The sequence below is a fragment of the Arachis hypogaea genome, chromosome 1 (assembly GCF_003086295.3).
Source record: "Arachis hypogaea cultivar Tifrunner chromosome 1, arahy.Tifrunner.gnm2.J5K5, whole genome shotgun sequence".
Taxonomy (NCBI): Eukaryota; Viridiplantae; Streptophyta; class Magnoliopsida; order Fabales; family Fabaceae; genus Arachis; species Arachis hypogaea.
In genome coordinates, this window is record NC_092036.1 from 36,356,711 (window position 1) to 36,375,487 (window position 18,777).

General features: G+C 36.6%; 1 protein-coding gene across 1 annotated transcript in view; it reads right to left on the reverse strand.

Annotated features, from left to right (window-relative positions):
• Positions 1-2,235, reverse strand: part of LOC112802227 (putative glycerol-3-phosphate transporter 4) — a 5,831-nt gene extending 3,596 nt beyond the window's left edge. The window contains 3 exon segments of the mRNA XM_025845338.3: positions 1,762-1,888; positions 2,002-2,044; positions 2,154-2,235. Of these exon segments, the coding sequence (XP_025701123.2) occupies positions 1,762-1,888; positions 2,002-2,044; positions 2,154-2,235 (252 nt within the window).
• Between the last annotated feature and the right edge of the window lie 16,542 nt (positions 2,236-18,777).

The window sequence follows — 18,777 nt, forward strand, 5'->3', positions numbered from 1 at the left end:
ACCTTGTAGATAGTCCAGGTACATAATTTAAATTAACAAATATATATTAATTATGATATACAAAAAGGATAGTCCAACTTGCGGAGTTAGGCGGCTAGTCAAACAAATAAAAAAGTTTGAAGTTTAAAATACTTATACAATTCTCAAATCAAGCCCTAAGGCCACAAAGTCTAAAACAGAAGGGGTGAGCAGAAAGTACTATAACAAAAGTAAAGTGAAATAAAGGCATAAGAATATCATACTCCACCCTGTCACCATATCCACAAACTCACCATGGTGGGTTACGACCTGCATTTAAAAAACAATAACAACATATGGTATGAGAACTGGAGGTTCTCAGTATGGTAACAGTGTCCAATATATAAGATGTAAGATTCCAGGACGCCAAAGGCAATCCTAGAACTTCACATCGATACAGATATTCAAGTTTAACATAAACAAATAACTAACCATAAACATGGTATTATATCTTAAGGAATTTCTAACTAACATAGCACCGCTGTCTCACAGCCTTTGCCAACTAACCTCCATGCGATCTATCGCCACCGCCTACCGAACCTCCTCAATCCCAACAGAAAACATAGGTAATGTAGACAAGTAAAGCACAAGTAATATACATATACAACAAGTACACAAATAGCAAGCAGACATGTGATTCATTTAGGCATAACTGAAGTTAAGCAAAGCAAATAAGCATATAGAATATGCATATGATGAATGCTTTGTCCTATTGGCTCGTGATATCACTTGTCGTTCCATAAATGCCAACCCGACACATCCTTTCGAATGTAGCCTTCCTTGCCATGTCAGAGATACAAGCTCTGCACACTCATGCAGCAGAGAAATCTTCCATGTCAGAGATATAGGTTCTGCACACTCATGCAGCAGGGAGGTTATGCAAGCGGGATACAACCCCAACCCTCACATCTCAACGTAGGCGGGAGACTACCTCGACCTCTACACCGCACTGCTACCTTGACAAGCGAGAGACTGCCATAGCCCTTGCCCGAGGTGCATAGTGACTTGCCAAACATAACAATTCAGTAACATAGCATAGTTTATTAACCAATATCAGTATACCTTAAGTTCATCAATCTCAGATCAATCGCAACTCATTCTCAAGTTCCTAATCCCTCATAACCATCACCGGTTTCAATTTCTCAAATTATTATCAACTATCATCACCTCTTAAGTTCTCTAAATCATCACCAATATAATACTCTACCCGCTCAACCACAACTTCAGAAATCTAAATCTCCGTCTTCTAAACTCATATAGAAATTCATCTATTTAAGTAGGGTGTTCATGGTTTGGTTAATCCAAAAACCAAACCAGTTTTTTGGTTAACCAAAAATATAGTCTTGGTTATTAACCAAATTGTTTTATATTATAAAATTGGTTATTAACCGGTTAATAAAAGTCAAAATCGGTTTTTAAACCGGTTATTTTTAAAAAAAACCGATTTAAAAAATAACCATTTTTTATATAGAAAATCCGGTTTTTATATAAAAAAACCGGTTTTTTCACCAAAAACTGTTTTTTCATCAAAAAACCAGTTTATACCAAAACATTTATTTTACATTCAAAAACCATTTTTTACACAAAAATTAATTTTTTCACATACAAAACCCAAATTTTTACCTTTTTTTTAAAATTGATTTTTGTAATCTAAATTAATTTTTTCTTTCCAAATAATACAAGTAATATTTGTAAATAATGAAATTCATTATGGATATAATCTCATTGAAGCTAAAAAATGACATTCCAACTGCTATAATTGTTGACACCAATATCCCCATCCAAAAATGACATTGCAACTGCTATAAGTTGTGCCTCAAACAAACCAACATAAACATAACCACAAACATAAACATAAACATAACCAAGTCTAATCATATATGGAAAAGCAAGTCTAATATCTTTACCATCTAAGTGTTTAGAACATAACTAAAGAAACATAAACAATCAAGACTTTCTAGTCATCTTCAAGCGCAATTGAACCTGGACCCACTGAAACAAGTAATGTCCTCTGATAAAATCAAATCTGCAAAAAAAAATTATAATTATAAATTTAAAAAAATTATAAAGACTAACGGAATAATTTAATTTTTATTCATCATTTGAATCTACATAATTAATTTTATTCAATTTACCTTGCTTGACCTTTTCAAGCTCTTCGAAATTCTCAGGTGCAAGAGAAGAGAAAAATTTTCTTGAAGCCAATCTTTGGTACATACAAGGGCTTCTACCATCTTAGGAGTCAATGAGCTACGATATTGATCGATGATTCTTCCCCCCATACTAAAAGCAGACTCAGAAGCTACTGTTGAAACTGGTATAGCCAATATGTCTCATGCCATATTTGCTAGGATGGAAAACCAATTCGCGTTAGCCTTCCACCATCCTAGAATATCCAAAGGCTTATCATCTGGCTCACAGTCTTCATTCAAATAACGCTCAAGCTCAGATTTAAGATTGGATTTGCCACCGGTTGATCGACGATATAACCCCATATCATAAATGTCTTTGGCTTTATCACTTGCACTCGGTTGGGAGAGGGTATCATCTTGGTTTCCTTCATCTGCACCTTGATATAAATTATAAAGTGAATGAAGACAAGAAGACAACTTTGTCTTCACTTCACCGCCCAGTTTCGCACCAAAAGAATTAACTAGGCACCACTCAACATAATCCAACTTATGGCAGGGATCTAGAACTACGGTAATTAACAACAACATGTTAATAGTTTTTGCATTTCCCCAATACTTATTGTATTTTGATTTCATCTTACTTGCCATAAGACTTATGCTCAAATCATCATCATCACGATATTGTGAATCCTTCTTCTAAGAGCAAACACTTCTTCATGTATAATTACTTGTGACATAAGAGGATCCAGAGATGCGAAGTGTAACATCATAAAACATCTCTAAAAATGGTAAGACGGACTTAGCATAATCTAATCTTGAAATGAAGATACCCCTCTTCCTTGTTTAATTCTTCAACAAATTTTTGTCTTGCATCTCTAATAGCTCAAATGCCTTCTGATGCTTTAAGGCTGCTACTAACATTAAGTATGTAGAGTTCCATCGTGTTTCAACATCTAGGCAAACAAGAGTCTTATCTGGAATATTCTCTTGTGCAATACATGCCTTAAACCTAGTTATCTTGAATTTGAAGATCTGATATACTTTACAGCATCCCAAATTTTAGCGACCGAATCATCAATCTCCTTCAATCCATCCTTTACAATCAGGTTTAAAATATGCGCACAACACGGAGATACTCTCCATTCAAAACTGAACTCTTCCAAGAATTTAGTCTTCTTTGTAAATACATAACTCCTACATCGTTAGACGATGCATTATCAACTGTCAAACTCAAGATTTTGTTCAACTTCCAGTTATTCAAGCAAGCTTCAACATTTTGAGCCATAATCTCTCCTGTGTGGCCGGTGACTTGGCAAAAATTTAGTATTTTCTTTTGCAACTTCTAGTCCACATCGATGAAATGAACAGTCAAACACATATACGCCATATTCTGACACGAACTCCAATTGTCATTTGTAAGACAAACTCTTCCTCCGTATTTGAAAAAGTATTTTTGAAGTTGAACCTTCTTGGTTTCATGGAGCACCAAGGTGTCACGTGCCAATGTAAAACGTAAAAGAGTATTGAATCCTGGTTGCAAAGCCGCTGAATATTCTTTAAAACCTTGACTTTCTACAAATCGAAAGGGAAGCTTCTCGCGAACAAACATTGATATCAATTTTCCCGAGCATATTCTGCATCAAACCTACCCACTTGTGCTTCTGGGCTAGGCGATGTGCCTGTTTTCTGTCGTTTGCCTCTATCTGAACCGGGATTGCTTATGCAAATCTTTAAATGTGATCTCATTACACTTGTTCCATTCCCGCACTTGATCACTTTTAAACAGTGTTGACATTAAGCCTTACTTTCATCATCAGGGGTTCTCTTGAAGTGTTCCCAAACTATTGATCGATTTTTGCGTTCAGATGATGTGGTTGGGAGACGGGGTAATGTAGAAGTCGAATGCTTTGCAGACTCTGACATAGAAACATCACGATCGGCTATCTCATTCTGAATAAGAAGCCATAAAATCTAATTATTAAATACTTCAACAAAGCAAAGTTATCAAGCATAAAGCCAAGTTCAAACAATATATACATATACTTTGAAATTGATTCCAGGGGTGTTCAAACGAATTAAATATTAGTCATAAATCACACCAAAATACAATGAAGTATCTCTCAAAATAAAATAATTTGAAAAATGAATAAAAATGCATTCTCTGTTGCCTTTTTTTCCATAGATAAAATAGAACCAACACAATTAAATATAACTATAGAGTTTAACAACAGTCAAAACAGAGGTCTGGAACCAAAATTACTTGCTTTTGCTTTCGATAGATTTTATATATAACTAATTATTGAGAATACTCGCATAAAAAAGATAAAAGACTAGGAAATTGTTTTATCTTTACTTTGTATTAGAACTTTTAATTACAACAAAGTAACTGATTTAAGCATACAAATATTGATCCTTCCTAAGACAATTGCTAGAAGCACATCCAAAGTATATCATTATTAAACAAATAGAAGCAACCTGTATTGTTCCTATAAAGATTAAAATCTAATAGCTGTCCTAATCATGTTTTAATAGCTGACCTACTCAATAAGGATTAATACCTATTTATATTAAAATGAAAGCATATAAAAGGAATGGAGCGAGACACCCTAAATTCACTCTCTGGGTGATGGATCAGGTGATTAATATTAATATATATTAATATCAATATATCATTCATTATCATTATCTTCTCTACTTCAAGACTCTACTAAGTGCTTTCTGCTTTTTAACTTAACAAAAGACAAGAGATACACCCAACAGAATCATGTATGATGTAATGTAACAAACATATATAAACTTATTACATATAAGGCTATTGAATGAATGAATCAGAATTTACTTACATGTGTTATTTATTCTGTGTTATATATGATGATTCAATCAATATGTTGTTAAAGTATTCTTTATGTGAAGGACTGATGAGTAAGCATAAATAATGACCCAAAGCCCAAGATGTATGATCAATATGCTGTTAAAGTATTCATCGAGCTTGCTGAATAAACATTAAACAATAATAAATGGTATGCGATGTGTATCTATCTGTATAGGTAGGAAACTTCCACTTTGACTGATCCCCGGCAAGTGTGGTAGACATGTTCCCTTTTTGCAGGATTTGTAATGTTTACAAAATGAAAAAAAAGTCACATTCAATATTTATTGCTAGTTATATTCACTTTGTCAATTTGTTAGTTTGTTAGGAAGTGACTTTTTTCAATTCTGTTATAAGTTTATAGCTGTTTTCAATCTTGTGTTCAAGTCTATTAGTTCAAGACTATTAGTTCCTAGCTTCTATAAATAGCTATGCCTAATGCTCTACTTGGACTATGTCTTGTATTCTTCTTTAATCAAAGTGTGTTTAGTAAAGTTCATTCAATCATTTCTTTTTTGCTTTACCTATTCTAGATTCTAATTCTTTATTACTTGATCTAGTTTTTGCATTGTTGTTTTCTGCTGCATAACTCTGATATTCAAAAAAAGTAGCATAATCACTGCAAGTCTTCTTATCAAGTGTTTTCCCCACGAATAGAAGTGTAGCTTATCATACCCAATAGGAATTCAACTTTCTAGAATACTGATGAGCGGATATTTTATACGCTTTTTAGGGGTAATTTCATGTAGATTTTAGTATGTTTTAATTAGTTTTTAGTAGAATATCATTAGTTTTTAGGAAAAAATCATATTTCTGGACTTTACTATGAGTTTGTGTGTTTTTCTGTGATTTCAGGTATTTTCTGACTGAAATTGAGGGAGCTGAGCAAAAATCTGATTTAGGCTGAAAAAGGACTACTGATGCTATTGGATCCTGACCTCCCTGCACTCGGATTAGATTTTCAGGAGATACAGGAGTCTAATTGACGCGCTCTCAATTGGGTTGGAAAGTAGACATCCAGGGCTTTCGAGCAATATATAATAGTCTATACTTTGCGCAAAGATAGACGATGTAAATTGGCGTTCAACGCCAGTTCCATGTTGCAGTCTGGCGTCCAGCGCCAGAAACAGGTTACAAGTTGGAGTTCAACGCCCAAAAGACGTTACAACCTGGCGTTCAACTCCAGAAACAGCCCAAGCACGTGAGAGGCTTAAGTCTCAGCCCCAGCACACACCAAGTGGGCCCCAGAAGTGGATTTCTGCAACAATTATCTTAGTTTACTCATATTCTATAAACCTAGGTTACTAGTTTACTATTTAAACAACTTTTAGAGACTTATTTTGTACCTCATGAAATTTTTAGATCTAAAATTTATACTCTTTGACGGCATGAGTCTCTAAACTCCATTGTTGGGGGTGAGGAGCTCTGTAGCGTCTCGATGAATTAATGCAATTACTTATATTTTTCCATTCACATATGCGTGTTCCTATCTAAGATGTTTATTCGCGCTTAATTAGGGAGAAGGTGATGATCCGTGACACTCATCACCTTCCTCAACCAATGAACGTGTGTCTGACAACCACCTCCGTTCTATATCAGATTGAATGAGCATCTCTTAGATTCCTTAATCAGAATCTTCGTTGTATAAGCTAGATTGATGGCGGCATTCATGAGAATCTGAAAAGTCTAAACCTTGTCTGTGGTATTCCGAGTAGGATTCCGGGATTGAATGACTGTGACGAGCTTCAAACTCCTGAAGGTTGGGCATTAGTGACAGACGCAAAAGAATCATTGGATTCTATTCCAACCTGATTGAGAACCGACAGATGATTAGCCGTGCTGTGACAGAGCATTTGGACCATTTTCACTGAGAGGATGGAAAGTAGCCATTGACAGCGGTGACACCCTACATAGAGCTTGCCATGGAAGGAACCTTGCATTATGCTATTGAGTTGAATATTACATTGCAGGAATTCAGAGGACAAAGCATCTCCAAAACCCCAACATATTCTCCATTACTGCACAACAAGTAATTATTTAACGCTCTTTTATTTTTCTAATAATTCAAACTGATAATTTTTAATTGATATCCTGACTAAGAATAATAAAACAAACATAGCTTGCTTCAAACCAATAATCTCCGTGGGATCGACCCTTACTCACGTAAGGTATTACTTGGACGACCTAATGCACTTGCTGGTTAGTTGTGCGGATTGCAAAAGTGTGATTGCAATTTCGTGCACCAAGTTTTTGGCGCCGTTGCTGGGGATTATTCGAGTTTGAACAACTAAAGGTTTATTTTGTTGCTTAGATTAGGAATAATTTATCTTTGTTGTTATAGAGTCATTAAATTCTGAGTCCTTTATTCCCTTTAAAAAATTTCAAAAATATTATTTTTCTTTATCAATTTCTAATTTTTTTTCGTGAGTTTAGTGTCTTGTTCTAAGTTTGGTGTCAATTGCATGTTTTTCCTTGTCTCTTAATTTTTCGAATTGCATGTTCTTGTTCTTCCTTGATCTTCAAATTGTTCTTGTCAATTTCTCTTGTTTGATCTTTGGTTTGTTTGTTTTGTGTATTTTTCGTGTTTTTATGGTGCAATTTCAAATTATTAGTTTTCAAAAATAAATCTTTTTATATACAATATTAAAACACGTTACATTTGTAAATCAGTTGGCTAGAGCGTTGGCTTATGTTCTTGGCAATTGGGTATCTTCCCTTTTTAAAACCTTTTTCAAAAAAATTTTTCTTTGATTAAATCTTATACCAAACTTTAAGTTTGGTGTTTTCTTGTTAATCTCTCTTTAATTTTCGAAAATTTCATTGTGGTTTTCTAAAAATTTTAAGTTTGGTGTTCTTTCTTTTGTTCTTGGTGTTCTTGTGAATCTTCAAAGTGTTCTTGAGTCTTCTTTGTGTTTTGATCTTAAAATTTTTAAGTTTGGTGTTCCTTGGTGTTTTCCCTCCAAAATTTTCGAAAACAATGAGCATTAGATCTAAAAATTTTAAGTCTTGTGTCTTTTATGTGTTTTTCTCTTTCATCATAAAATTCAAAATTCAAAAAAATATATTTTCTAACTCTTTTTAAGCCATATTTTCGAATTTTTTTAAAAAATTCAGATTTCAATTTCAAAATTTTTCAAATCTTATCCTTTTAAGATTTAAAAAAAATTTATATTTTCCTTCTTAAAATCTTTTCAACTCATAAATATCTTTTTCAAATCTTCACAATATCTTTTTCAAAACAAATTTATCTTTTTCAAATACCTTTTATATCTTTTCAATCTTCAATTACATTTGTTTCCTATCATATTTATCTTTTACAAATCATATTTTCTATCTTATCTTTTCTCAAAATTTTCGAAAATATCCTAACCAATTTCTCTCTCCTCATTTTTTTTGAAAATCTTCACAAAATATTTTCAAATTTTTATTTTTATTTTTATTTTCATTTTTATTTCGTTTTTTATTTCATTTTATTTTATTTTATTTTATTTTATTATTTCAAAAATATATATATAAAAATTCTTTTTTTAATAAAATAAATAATATCAACATCCATATCATCTCCCTTGCTCCATCATGGAACTAAGTGGAAATAAACAGTCTAGAAGGACTCTGGGGTCATATGCTAACCCCACTACTGCTTCATATGGGAGTAGTATCTGTATACCCTCCATCGGAGTCAGTAGATTTGAGTTGAATCCTCAGCTCATTATCATGGTGCAGCAAAGTTTTCAGTATTCCGATCTTCCACAGGAAGAACCTACAGAGTTTCTGGCATAATTTTTACAAATTGCTGACACAGTACATGATAAGGAAGTAGATCAGGATGTCTACAGATTATTACTGTTTTCATTTGCTGTAAAGGACCAAGCTAAGAGGTGGTTAAATAACCAACCTAAGGACAGCATAAAGACATGAAAACAGCTGTCAGAAAAATTCCTGAATCACTATTTTCCTCCAAAACGGATGACACAGCTAAGGCTAAGCATCCAAGGCTTCAAAAAAGGAGATAATGAATCCCTTTATGATGCTTGGGAGAGATACAAAGAGATGCTAAGAAAATGCCCCTCTGAAATGTTTTCAGAATGGGTGCAATTAGACATCATCTACTATGGGCTTACAGAAAGAGCTCTGATTTCTCTAGACCACTCAGCTGGTGGATCTATACACATGAGGAAGACAATAGAAGAAGCTCAAGAGCTCATTGATACAGTTGCCAGAAATCAGCATCTGTACCTAAGCAGGGAATCTTCCATCAACAAAGAGGCTAAAACAGTAACTGCTGAACTCAGTCCTGTAGATCAAGCTGCTGAATTCAATCAGCAATTAGATTTTCTAACAAAACAGTTAGCCAAATTCAAGGAGATACTACTAGAAACAAGAATGGCTAATATGAATATGGAAATATAGCTGAAGCAGACAGAACAGCAGTTATCAAAACAAATAACAGAAGAATGCCAAGCAGTTCAATTAAGGAGTGGGAAAACATTAAATACCTCACTTCAAGGTAGCAGGAAGCCAAGAAATGAGCAAACCACCCAAAATCCATCTGAGGACAATCAAAGCCCAGAAAGGAATGACTCTGGCGCCCAAACGCCAGAAAATGGGGAGAAGCTGGCGCTAAACGCCCAGACCATGCTCAGTCCTGGCGTTCAACGCCAGAAATAAGCAATGAATTGGCGTTGAACGCCCAAAGGAAGCACAGTTCTGGCGTTCAAACGCCAGAAATAGGTAAAGAGCTGGCGTCTAACGCCACTCCAGCTTCCACCCTAGCATTCGAACGCCAGTGGGAGATTAGACACATACAAGTGCTGATAACAAGTCCTCTAAAAAGGCTTCTCAGCCCACACCTGTAGGCAATAAACCTACAGCAACTAAGGTTGAGGAATATAAAGCCAAAATGCCTTATCCTCAGAAACTCCACCAAGCGGAACAGGATAAGCAATTTGCCCGCTTTGCAGACTATCTCAGGACTCTTGAAATAAAGATTCCGTTTGCAGAGGCACTTGAGCAAATACCCTCTTATGCAAAGTTCATGAAAGATATCTTAAGTCATAAGAAGGATTGGAGGGAAACTGAGAAAGTTTACCTCACTGAAGAATGCAGTGCAGTCATTCTGAAAAGCTTACCTGAGAAGCTTAAAGATCCGGGAAGCTTTATGATACCATGCACATTAGAAGGTACTTGTACCAAGCAAGCTCTATGTGATCTTGGGGCAAGTATTAATCTAATACATGCAGCTACTATCAGAAAGCTTGGGTTGACTGATGAAGTTAAACCAACTCGGATATGTCTCCAACTTGCTGATAGCTCCATTAAATACCCATCAGGCGTGATTGAAGACTGATTGTCAAGGTTGGGCCATTTGCCTTTCCCACTGACTTTGTGGTGCTGGAAATGGAGGAGCACAAGAGTGCAACTCTCATTCTGGGAAGACCTTTCCTAGCAACTAGCCGAACCCTCATTGATGTTCAAAAAGGGGAAGTAACCCTGAGAGTCAATGAGGATGAGCTCAAGTTGAATGTTGTCAAAGCCATGCAGCATCCAGACACCCAAAATGACTGCATGAGCGTTGATATTATTGACTCTCTAGTAAAAGAGGTCAATATGGCTGAGAGTCTTGAATCAGAGCTAGAGGATATCTTTAAAGATGTTCAGCCTGATCTGGAGGAACCAGAGAGAATAGTAGAACCTCTGAAAATCCCTCAGGAAGAGGAGAAACCTCCCAAACTCAAGCTCAAACCATTACCACCATCCCTGAAATATGCATTTCTGGGAGAAGGTGATACCTTTTCTGTAATCATAAGCTCTACCTTAGAGCCACAGGAAGAGGAAGCACTAATTCAAGTGCTAAGGACACACAAGACAGCTCTTGGGTGGTCCATCAGTGATCTCAAGGGCATTAGCCCAGCCAGATGCATGCACAATATCTTACTGGAGGGTGACGCCAAGCCAGTGGTTCAACCACAAAGGCGGCTGAATCCAGCCATGAAGGAGGTGGTGCAGAAAGAGGTCACTAGTTACTAGAGGCTGGGATTATTTATCCTATTTCTGATAGCCCCTGGGTAAGCCCTGTCAAAGTCGTCCCTAAGAAAGGTGGCATGACAGTGGTTCATAATGAAAAAAATGAACTGGTTCCTACAAGAACAGTTACAGGGTGGCGTATGTGTATTGATTATAGAAGGCTCAATACAGCTACCAGAAAGGATCATTTTCCTTTACCATTCATAGACCAGATGCTAGAAAGACTAGCAGGTCATGAATACTACTGCTTCCTGGATGGATATTCAGATTATAATTAAATTGTAGTAGATCCAAAAGATCAAGAGAAAACGGCATTCACATGTCCATCCGGAGTATTTGCATACAGAAGGATGCCATTTGGCTTGTGCAATGCACCTGCAACCTTTCAAAGGTGCATGCTCTCAATTTTCTCTGATGTAGTGGAAAAATTTCTGGAAGTCTTCATGGATGACTTTTCAGTATTTGGAGACTCATTCAGCTCCTGTCTTGACCATCTAGCACTTGTTCTAAAGAGATGCCAAGAGACCAACCTAGTTTTAAACTGGGAGAAATGTCACTTTATGGTGACTGAAGGAATTGTCCTTGGGCACAAAATCTCGAACAGGGGAATAGAGGTGGATCAAGCTCAGGTAGAGGTAATTGAAAAATTACCACCACCAGCCAATGTTAAGGCAATCAGAAGCTTTCTGGGGCATGCAGGATTCTATAGGAGGTTTATAAAGGATTTTTCAAAAATTTCCAAACCTCTAAGTAATCTGCTAGCTGCTGACACGCCATTTATCTTTGATAAGGAGTGTCTACGGGCGTTTGAGACTCTGAAAGCTAAGCTGGTCACAGCACCAGTCATCTCTGCACCAGACTGGACATTACCATTTAAATTAATGTGTGATGCCAGTGACCATGCCATTGGTGCAGTGTTGGGACAGAGACATGACAAGCTTCTACACGTCATTTACTATGCCAGTCGTGTTTTAAATGACACACAGAAGAATTACACAACCACAGAAAAAGAGCTGCTTGCAGTGGTTTACGCTATTGACAAGTTTAGATCCTATTTAGTAGGATCAAAAGTGATTGTGTACACTGATCATGCTGCTCTTAAATATCTACTCACAAAGCAGGATTCAAAACCCAGACTTATCAGATGGGTGTTGCTTCTGCAAGAGTTTGATATAGAAATAAGAGACAGAAAAGGAACAGAAAACCAAGTAGCAGATCACCTGTCCCGAATAGAACCAGTAGAAGGGGCATCCCTCCCTCTTACTAAGATCTCTAAAACCTTTCCGGATGAGCAACTCTTTGCCATCCAGGAAGTGCCATGGTTTGCAGACATTGCAAACTACAAAGCAGTAAGGTTCATACCCAAAGAGTACAGTAGGCAGCAATCAAAGAAGTTGATCACGGATGCAAAGTACTATCTTTGGGATGAACCATATCTCTTCAAGAGATGTGCAGACGGAGTAATCCGTAGATGTGTGCCTAAAGAAGAAGCGCAGAGGATCCTATGGCACTGCCATGGATCACAGTATGGAGGACATTTTGGAAGTGAGCGAACAGCCACAAGAGTCCTCCAATGTGGCTTCTACTGGCCTACTCTCTATAAAGATTCCCAAGTGTTTGTGCTTAATTGCGACAGTTGCCAAAGATCTGGCAATCTGCCTCACAGTTATGCCATGCCTCAACAAGGGATCTTGGAGATTGAGTTGTTTGATGTATGGGGTATTGACTTCATGGGACCTTTCCCACCATCATACTCAAACACTTATATTCTGGTGGCGGTGGATTATGTATCCAAATGGGTAGAAGCTATTGCTACACCCACTAATGACACTAAGACAGTGTTAAAATTCCTCCAGAAACACATCTTCAGCAGATTTGGCATCCCTAGAGTACTAATCAGTGATGGGGGCACTCATTTCTGCAATAAACAGCTCTATTCTGCTTTGGTTCGTTATGGAGTTAGCCACAGGGTGGCCACTCCATATCACCCACAGACTAATGGGCAAGCTGAAGTCTCAAATAGAGAACTCAAAAGAATCCTGGAACAGACTGTAATTAACCGTAGAAGGGATTGGGCAAGAAGCTTGGATGATGCTCTGTGGGCATACAGAACAGCATTCAAGACCTCTATAGGGACCTCTCCATACCAGCTTGTATATGAAAAGGCATGTCACTTGCCAATGGAACTGGAACATAAGGCCTACTGGGCAACCAGATTCCTGAACCTTGATGCCAAGTTAGCTGGAGAAAAACAATTGCTCCAGTTAAATGAGCTAGAGGAATTTAGACTCAATGCTTTCGAGAATGCAAAAATATACAAAGAGAAAGCAAAAAAATGGCATGATAAGAAATTGTCATCCAGAGTCTTTGAGCCAGGGTAGAAAGTTCTGCTATTTAATTCTAGGCTCAAATTATTCCCCGGAAAAATGAAGTCCCGGTGGAGAGGTCCATATGTGATCACAAGCGTATCACCATATGGATACGTAGAGTTTCAGGATAATGATTCTAATAAAAAGTTCATTGTTAATGGACAGAGAGTCAAACATTATCTTGAAGGCAATTTTGAGCAAGAATGCTCAAAACTGAGGCATGATTAAAGCTCAGTAATAGTCCAGCTAATGACAATAAAGAAGCGCTTGCTGGGAGGCAACCCAGCCATTTACAAAGTTTATTTGTTAATTAATTGATTTTTACAGGTATATGTCAAAGTATCTTCAAGGTAAAATAGCAATTGCTTGAATTCACAAAGTTACAAGGGAATTTGGAAGCTCACTGGCGTGAAAAAGCCAGTAAGAAACAGTTTGGGCGTTGAACGCCCAAAAGAAGCACCCACTGGGCGTTCAACGCCAGTGAGGGTAGCCATCTGGGCGTTAAACGCCAGAAAGGAGCATCTTCTGGGCGTTGAACGCCAGAAAGAAGCACCTTCTAGGCGTTTAACTCTAGATTGACAGCGTCCTGGGCGTTCAGAAAAACGCCCAGTGACAAAGGACTTCCTGGTGTTCAACGACAGAAAGAAGCAACAGCTGGGCGTTGAATGCCCAGGAGAAGCAGCTATTGGGCGTTAAACGCCCAAAACATGCAGCGTTTGGGCGTTTAACGCCAGGATTGTGGGGAGGAGGTAATTTCATTTTCAATTCAAATTTTTTCCAATTTTCACGTTTCAATTCATGATTTCTTGCATAAACATGTTACAAACTCATCTATCTTTTTAATCCTAAACATATTTCTTGATTTTTCTTTAATTTCTTTTCAAAACTTATTCAAAACTCATCTATCTTTTTGAACTCTTTTCAAATCTTTTTAATTTCTTCTCATATCTTTTTCAACTCATCATATCTTTTGAATTTCAAATTTGCCTCTCCTACTATTCCTCTCCTTTCCTTTCTTTTGCTTGAGGACAAGCAAACCTCTAAGTTTGGTGTGATTCGCCATGATCACTGAGCTAAAACTCATCAAGATCATGACACCTAAGGGAACAGGAAGAGCAAGGATGTGACTTAAAGGAACTGAAGCGTCAGAAATTATCTCTTGAAGGACCAAGCACCCCACAGACTAGAGGAACATCCACTTCCCAAAATAATAGTCGTTGAGTTCTAATCTTTGCCTTAACTCTATGATAACTGTTCTTATTAGGAATTTACCTTAGAAGTTATATATTAGTAGTAGTAATTAGTATCTCTAATTTGATTTTAATTCCAATTAAGTTATAATTTATTTTCTCATCATCATCAAACATGAATAAGATAGTAGATTTTTAGAATAAAGAGGCAATATTTTCTTCGAGTTCTTAATAAGAAAAATTCTAATTATTTATATGTGGTGGCAATACTTTTTGTCTTCTGAATGAATGCTTGAACAGTGCATATTTTTTATCTTGTTGTTTATGAATGTTAAAATTGTTGGCTCTTGAAAGAATGTTAAAATTGTTGGCTCTTGAAAGAATGATCTGAAAAATAAAAAAAATTGAGTCTTGAAGTAAGAAAAAGCAGTGAAAAAGCAAAAGCTTGTGCAAAAAAAAAATTGAAAGAAAAAGAAAAAGCAAGCAGAAAAAGCCAATAGCCCTTAAAACTAAAAGGCAGGGGTAAAAAGGATCCAAGGCTTTGAGCATCAATGGATAGGAGGGCCCAAGGAAATAAATCCAGGCCTAAGCGGCTAAATCAAGCTGTCCCTAACCATGTGCTTGTGGCATGCAGGTCCAAGTGAAAAGCTTGAGACTGAGTGGTTAAAGTCATGATCCAAAGCAAAAAGAGTGTGCTTAAGAGCTCTGGACACCTCTAACTTGGGACTTTAGCAAAGCTGAGTCACAATCTGAAAAGGTTCACCCAGTCATGTGTCTGTGGCATTTATGTATCCGGTGGTAATACTGGAAAACAAAATGCTTAGGGTCACGGCCAAGACTCATAAAGGTAGCTGTGTTCAATAATCAACATGCTAAACTAGGAGAATCAATCACACTATCTGAATTCTAAGTTCCTATGGATGCCAACCATTCTGAATTTCAAAGGATAAAGTGAGATGCCAAAACTGTTCAGAGGCAAAAAGCTACTAGTCCCGCTCATCTAATTAGAATCTGGGCTTCACCTAAAACTCTGAGATATTATTGCTTCTTGACTTGTTTTCTCCTCTTTTATTTATCTAGTTGCTTGGGGACAAGCAACGGTTTAAGTTTGGTGTTGTGATGAGCGGATATTTTATACGCTTTTTGGGGGTAATTTCATGTAGATTTTAGTATGTTTTAATTAGTTTTTAGTAGAATATCATTAGTTTTTAGGCAAAAATCATATTTCTAGACTTTACTATGAGTTTGTGTGTTTTTCTGTGATTTCAGGTATTTTCTGACAGAAATTGAGGGAGCTGAGCAAAAATCTGATTTAGGCTGAAAAAGGACTGCTGATGTTGTTGGATCCTGACCTCCCTGCACTCAGAATGGATTTTCTGGAGCTACAGGAATCCAATTGACGCGCTCTCAATTGGGTTGGAAAGTAGACATCCAGGGCTTTCCAGAAATATATAATAGTCCATACTTTGCGCAAATCAATGAACGTGTGTCTGACAACCACCTCCGTTCTATATCAGATTGAATGAGCATCTCTTAGATTCCTTAATCAGAATCTTCGTGGTATAAGCTAGATTGATGGCGGCATTCATGAGAATCTGAAAAGTCTAAACCTTGTCTGTGATATTCCGAGTAGGATTCCGGGATTGAATGACTGTGATGAGCTTCAAACTCCTGAAGGCTGGGTGTTAGTGACAGACGCAAAAGAATCATTGGATTCTATTCCAACCTGATTGAGAACCGACAGATGATTAGCCGTGCTGTGACAGAGCATTTGGACCATTTTCACTGAGAGGATGGGAAGTAGCCATTGACAGCGGTGACACCCTACAGAGAGCTTGCCATGGAAGGAACCTTGCATTATGTTATTGAGTTGAATATTACATTGCAGGAATTCAGAGGACAAAGCATCTCCAAAACCCCAACATATTCTCCATTACTGCACAACAAGTAATTATTTAACGCTCTTTTATTTTTCTAATAATTCAAACTGATAATTTTTAATTGATATCCTGACTAAGAATAATAAAATAAACATAGCTTGCTTCAAACCAATAATCTCCGTGGGATCGACCCCTACTCACGTAAGGTATTACTTGGACGACCTAGTGCACTTGCTGGTTAGTTGTGCGGATTGCAAAAGTGTGATTGCAATTTCGTGCACCAAATACTAGACCACTAGCAAAAGGTGTCAAAGTCTTAAGCAATGCCAATTCAATGAATTCATTGAACTTGTACTACAGCTTAAGCAGTTCAACATCAAGATCAGGAGACACAAAACAATACCAAAAACAGGACAACAAAAGCATGTAATATAAGCAATTACAACTTCATGCCATCTCACTAATATCCCTCAATACTACTCTCGTAGTCTTAAGTTTCTCCTAACCAAAACCTAAACGGATAAGACTATCTAAAGCTCAAGAAGCGATAAACCTTGAAGATAATTCAAACAAATGGTACAAAAGTAGAAGTCCCAAATACTGTTTATATGATCAAAACTATAGTAAGTACTTTGTGAGGCAAACCTGTTTTCCTCCTTCCCGTTCAACCAAAAAAAATAGTGATTTTTCATATGATTGACAAATCAAGTAAAACAAAATAAAAGTTCAATCATAGAAAAATAGGAACTGATATGCACTATAGTTTAATGGTGCAGAAACACAGCATAATGCAGTAGCCAGAATAACAATTCTTCATTCAATGAGACAGATAATTAGAACAACAGTTCTCCATTTAATTCATACAAATTAATAAAGTCTTAACCAATCAAAAAGTGAACCAAGGTGAAGAAGAAACTTACAGTAGGATCCATTGAAATGAAGAGTTTAATACTGAGAGATTTAAAATCTACACCTTTTCAATCCATTAAAATGAAGAAGTCAGAAGTATACTAATGAAGAAACAAAACAGAACAAATCAACAAAATAGAAAAAACCCAAATAACAAATCCAACTTAGAACTCAGAACCAAGGCAAGGAGGGGGTTTACCTCAATTGATGAGCTCCGGCAAGCCACCGACGAAAGAAGACAATCGAAAAAGAGAGATACTCAGGCGAATCAAAGTGAAGACAGAGACACAGAGTCGCGAATGGGAGGTCGAGGCAGAGAGACAGAGTCGCGAATCAAAGTGAATACTCGAAGAGGTAGAGGTCCGACGAGCCACAACGAGCTCCGGCGAGAGGCGGAGGAGAAGAACGGTTGACGGCGGTGAACTGGAGAAGAGTGAATTGGGTTTTGTCAGTATCGAAGAGACAAAGAAGAGTGAATTAGGTTTAGATTTAGGTTTTTTAAATTTGGTTTTGGTTTTGGTTAACCGGTTAAAAACCGTTTTTTTTTAATTTGGTTTTGGTTAACCAATTTCAAAAAATATGGATATAGTTTTAAAATTGTTTTATTAAACTGGTTAACCAAAATATGCTTATGGTTTTTTAACCGGTTAACCATATTTTGGTTATTTTTTGAACACCCCTAGCAGTCACCAAGAATTGTGGAATGGTAAGTATTGTATTCCATTCGTTACGATTAATCACATGAAACCTTACCAGTTACCAATTATGAACGTGAGTGTGATTCAGAAGAGAGACGAGAGGATGTTTCGGTTGAGTAAGAACAAGGCTTCTTCGAAATCTGCAGCTGATACAAGATTTGAGTTCTGATTCTCTCATTTTAAGGCTCTTCAGGTAATTTAATTTAATTTTTATTTTTCCCTTATTCTTCCATTTACGTTAATAAATGCTAATGCAATAGTGTGTGAAGTAGAGTTCTGTTTTTTTTTCACGTTAGCTTAATACGCTTCGTATGTTCGCAATTGTTGATCCGCGGTGATGAACTGATTATGCGTTTGGTGCGGAATTTGCAATGCAAGCCTCAGAATCTTAGATCCTACTGTTGTAATTTAGAAATAGCGAAAACTAGTGCTTTATTTGTTGAATTTTATCAAAGAAGATTAAATTTATTATGTGAAGAAGTTTAGTATTTTGGAAATGGATGATAATTAATTAAGGTGAACTAAAGTGAAGTTGTTCTGTTGAGCTATAATATAGAATCCTTGAGACTTGAATGTTTTATCAAATGCAAGTAGCCGATCGGATTGTTGGTTTGATATGAATAACAAGTGTTCATACATATTTTTGTTCACATTATTAATAACTTAATACTAAGTAGTGGGACAAATC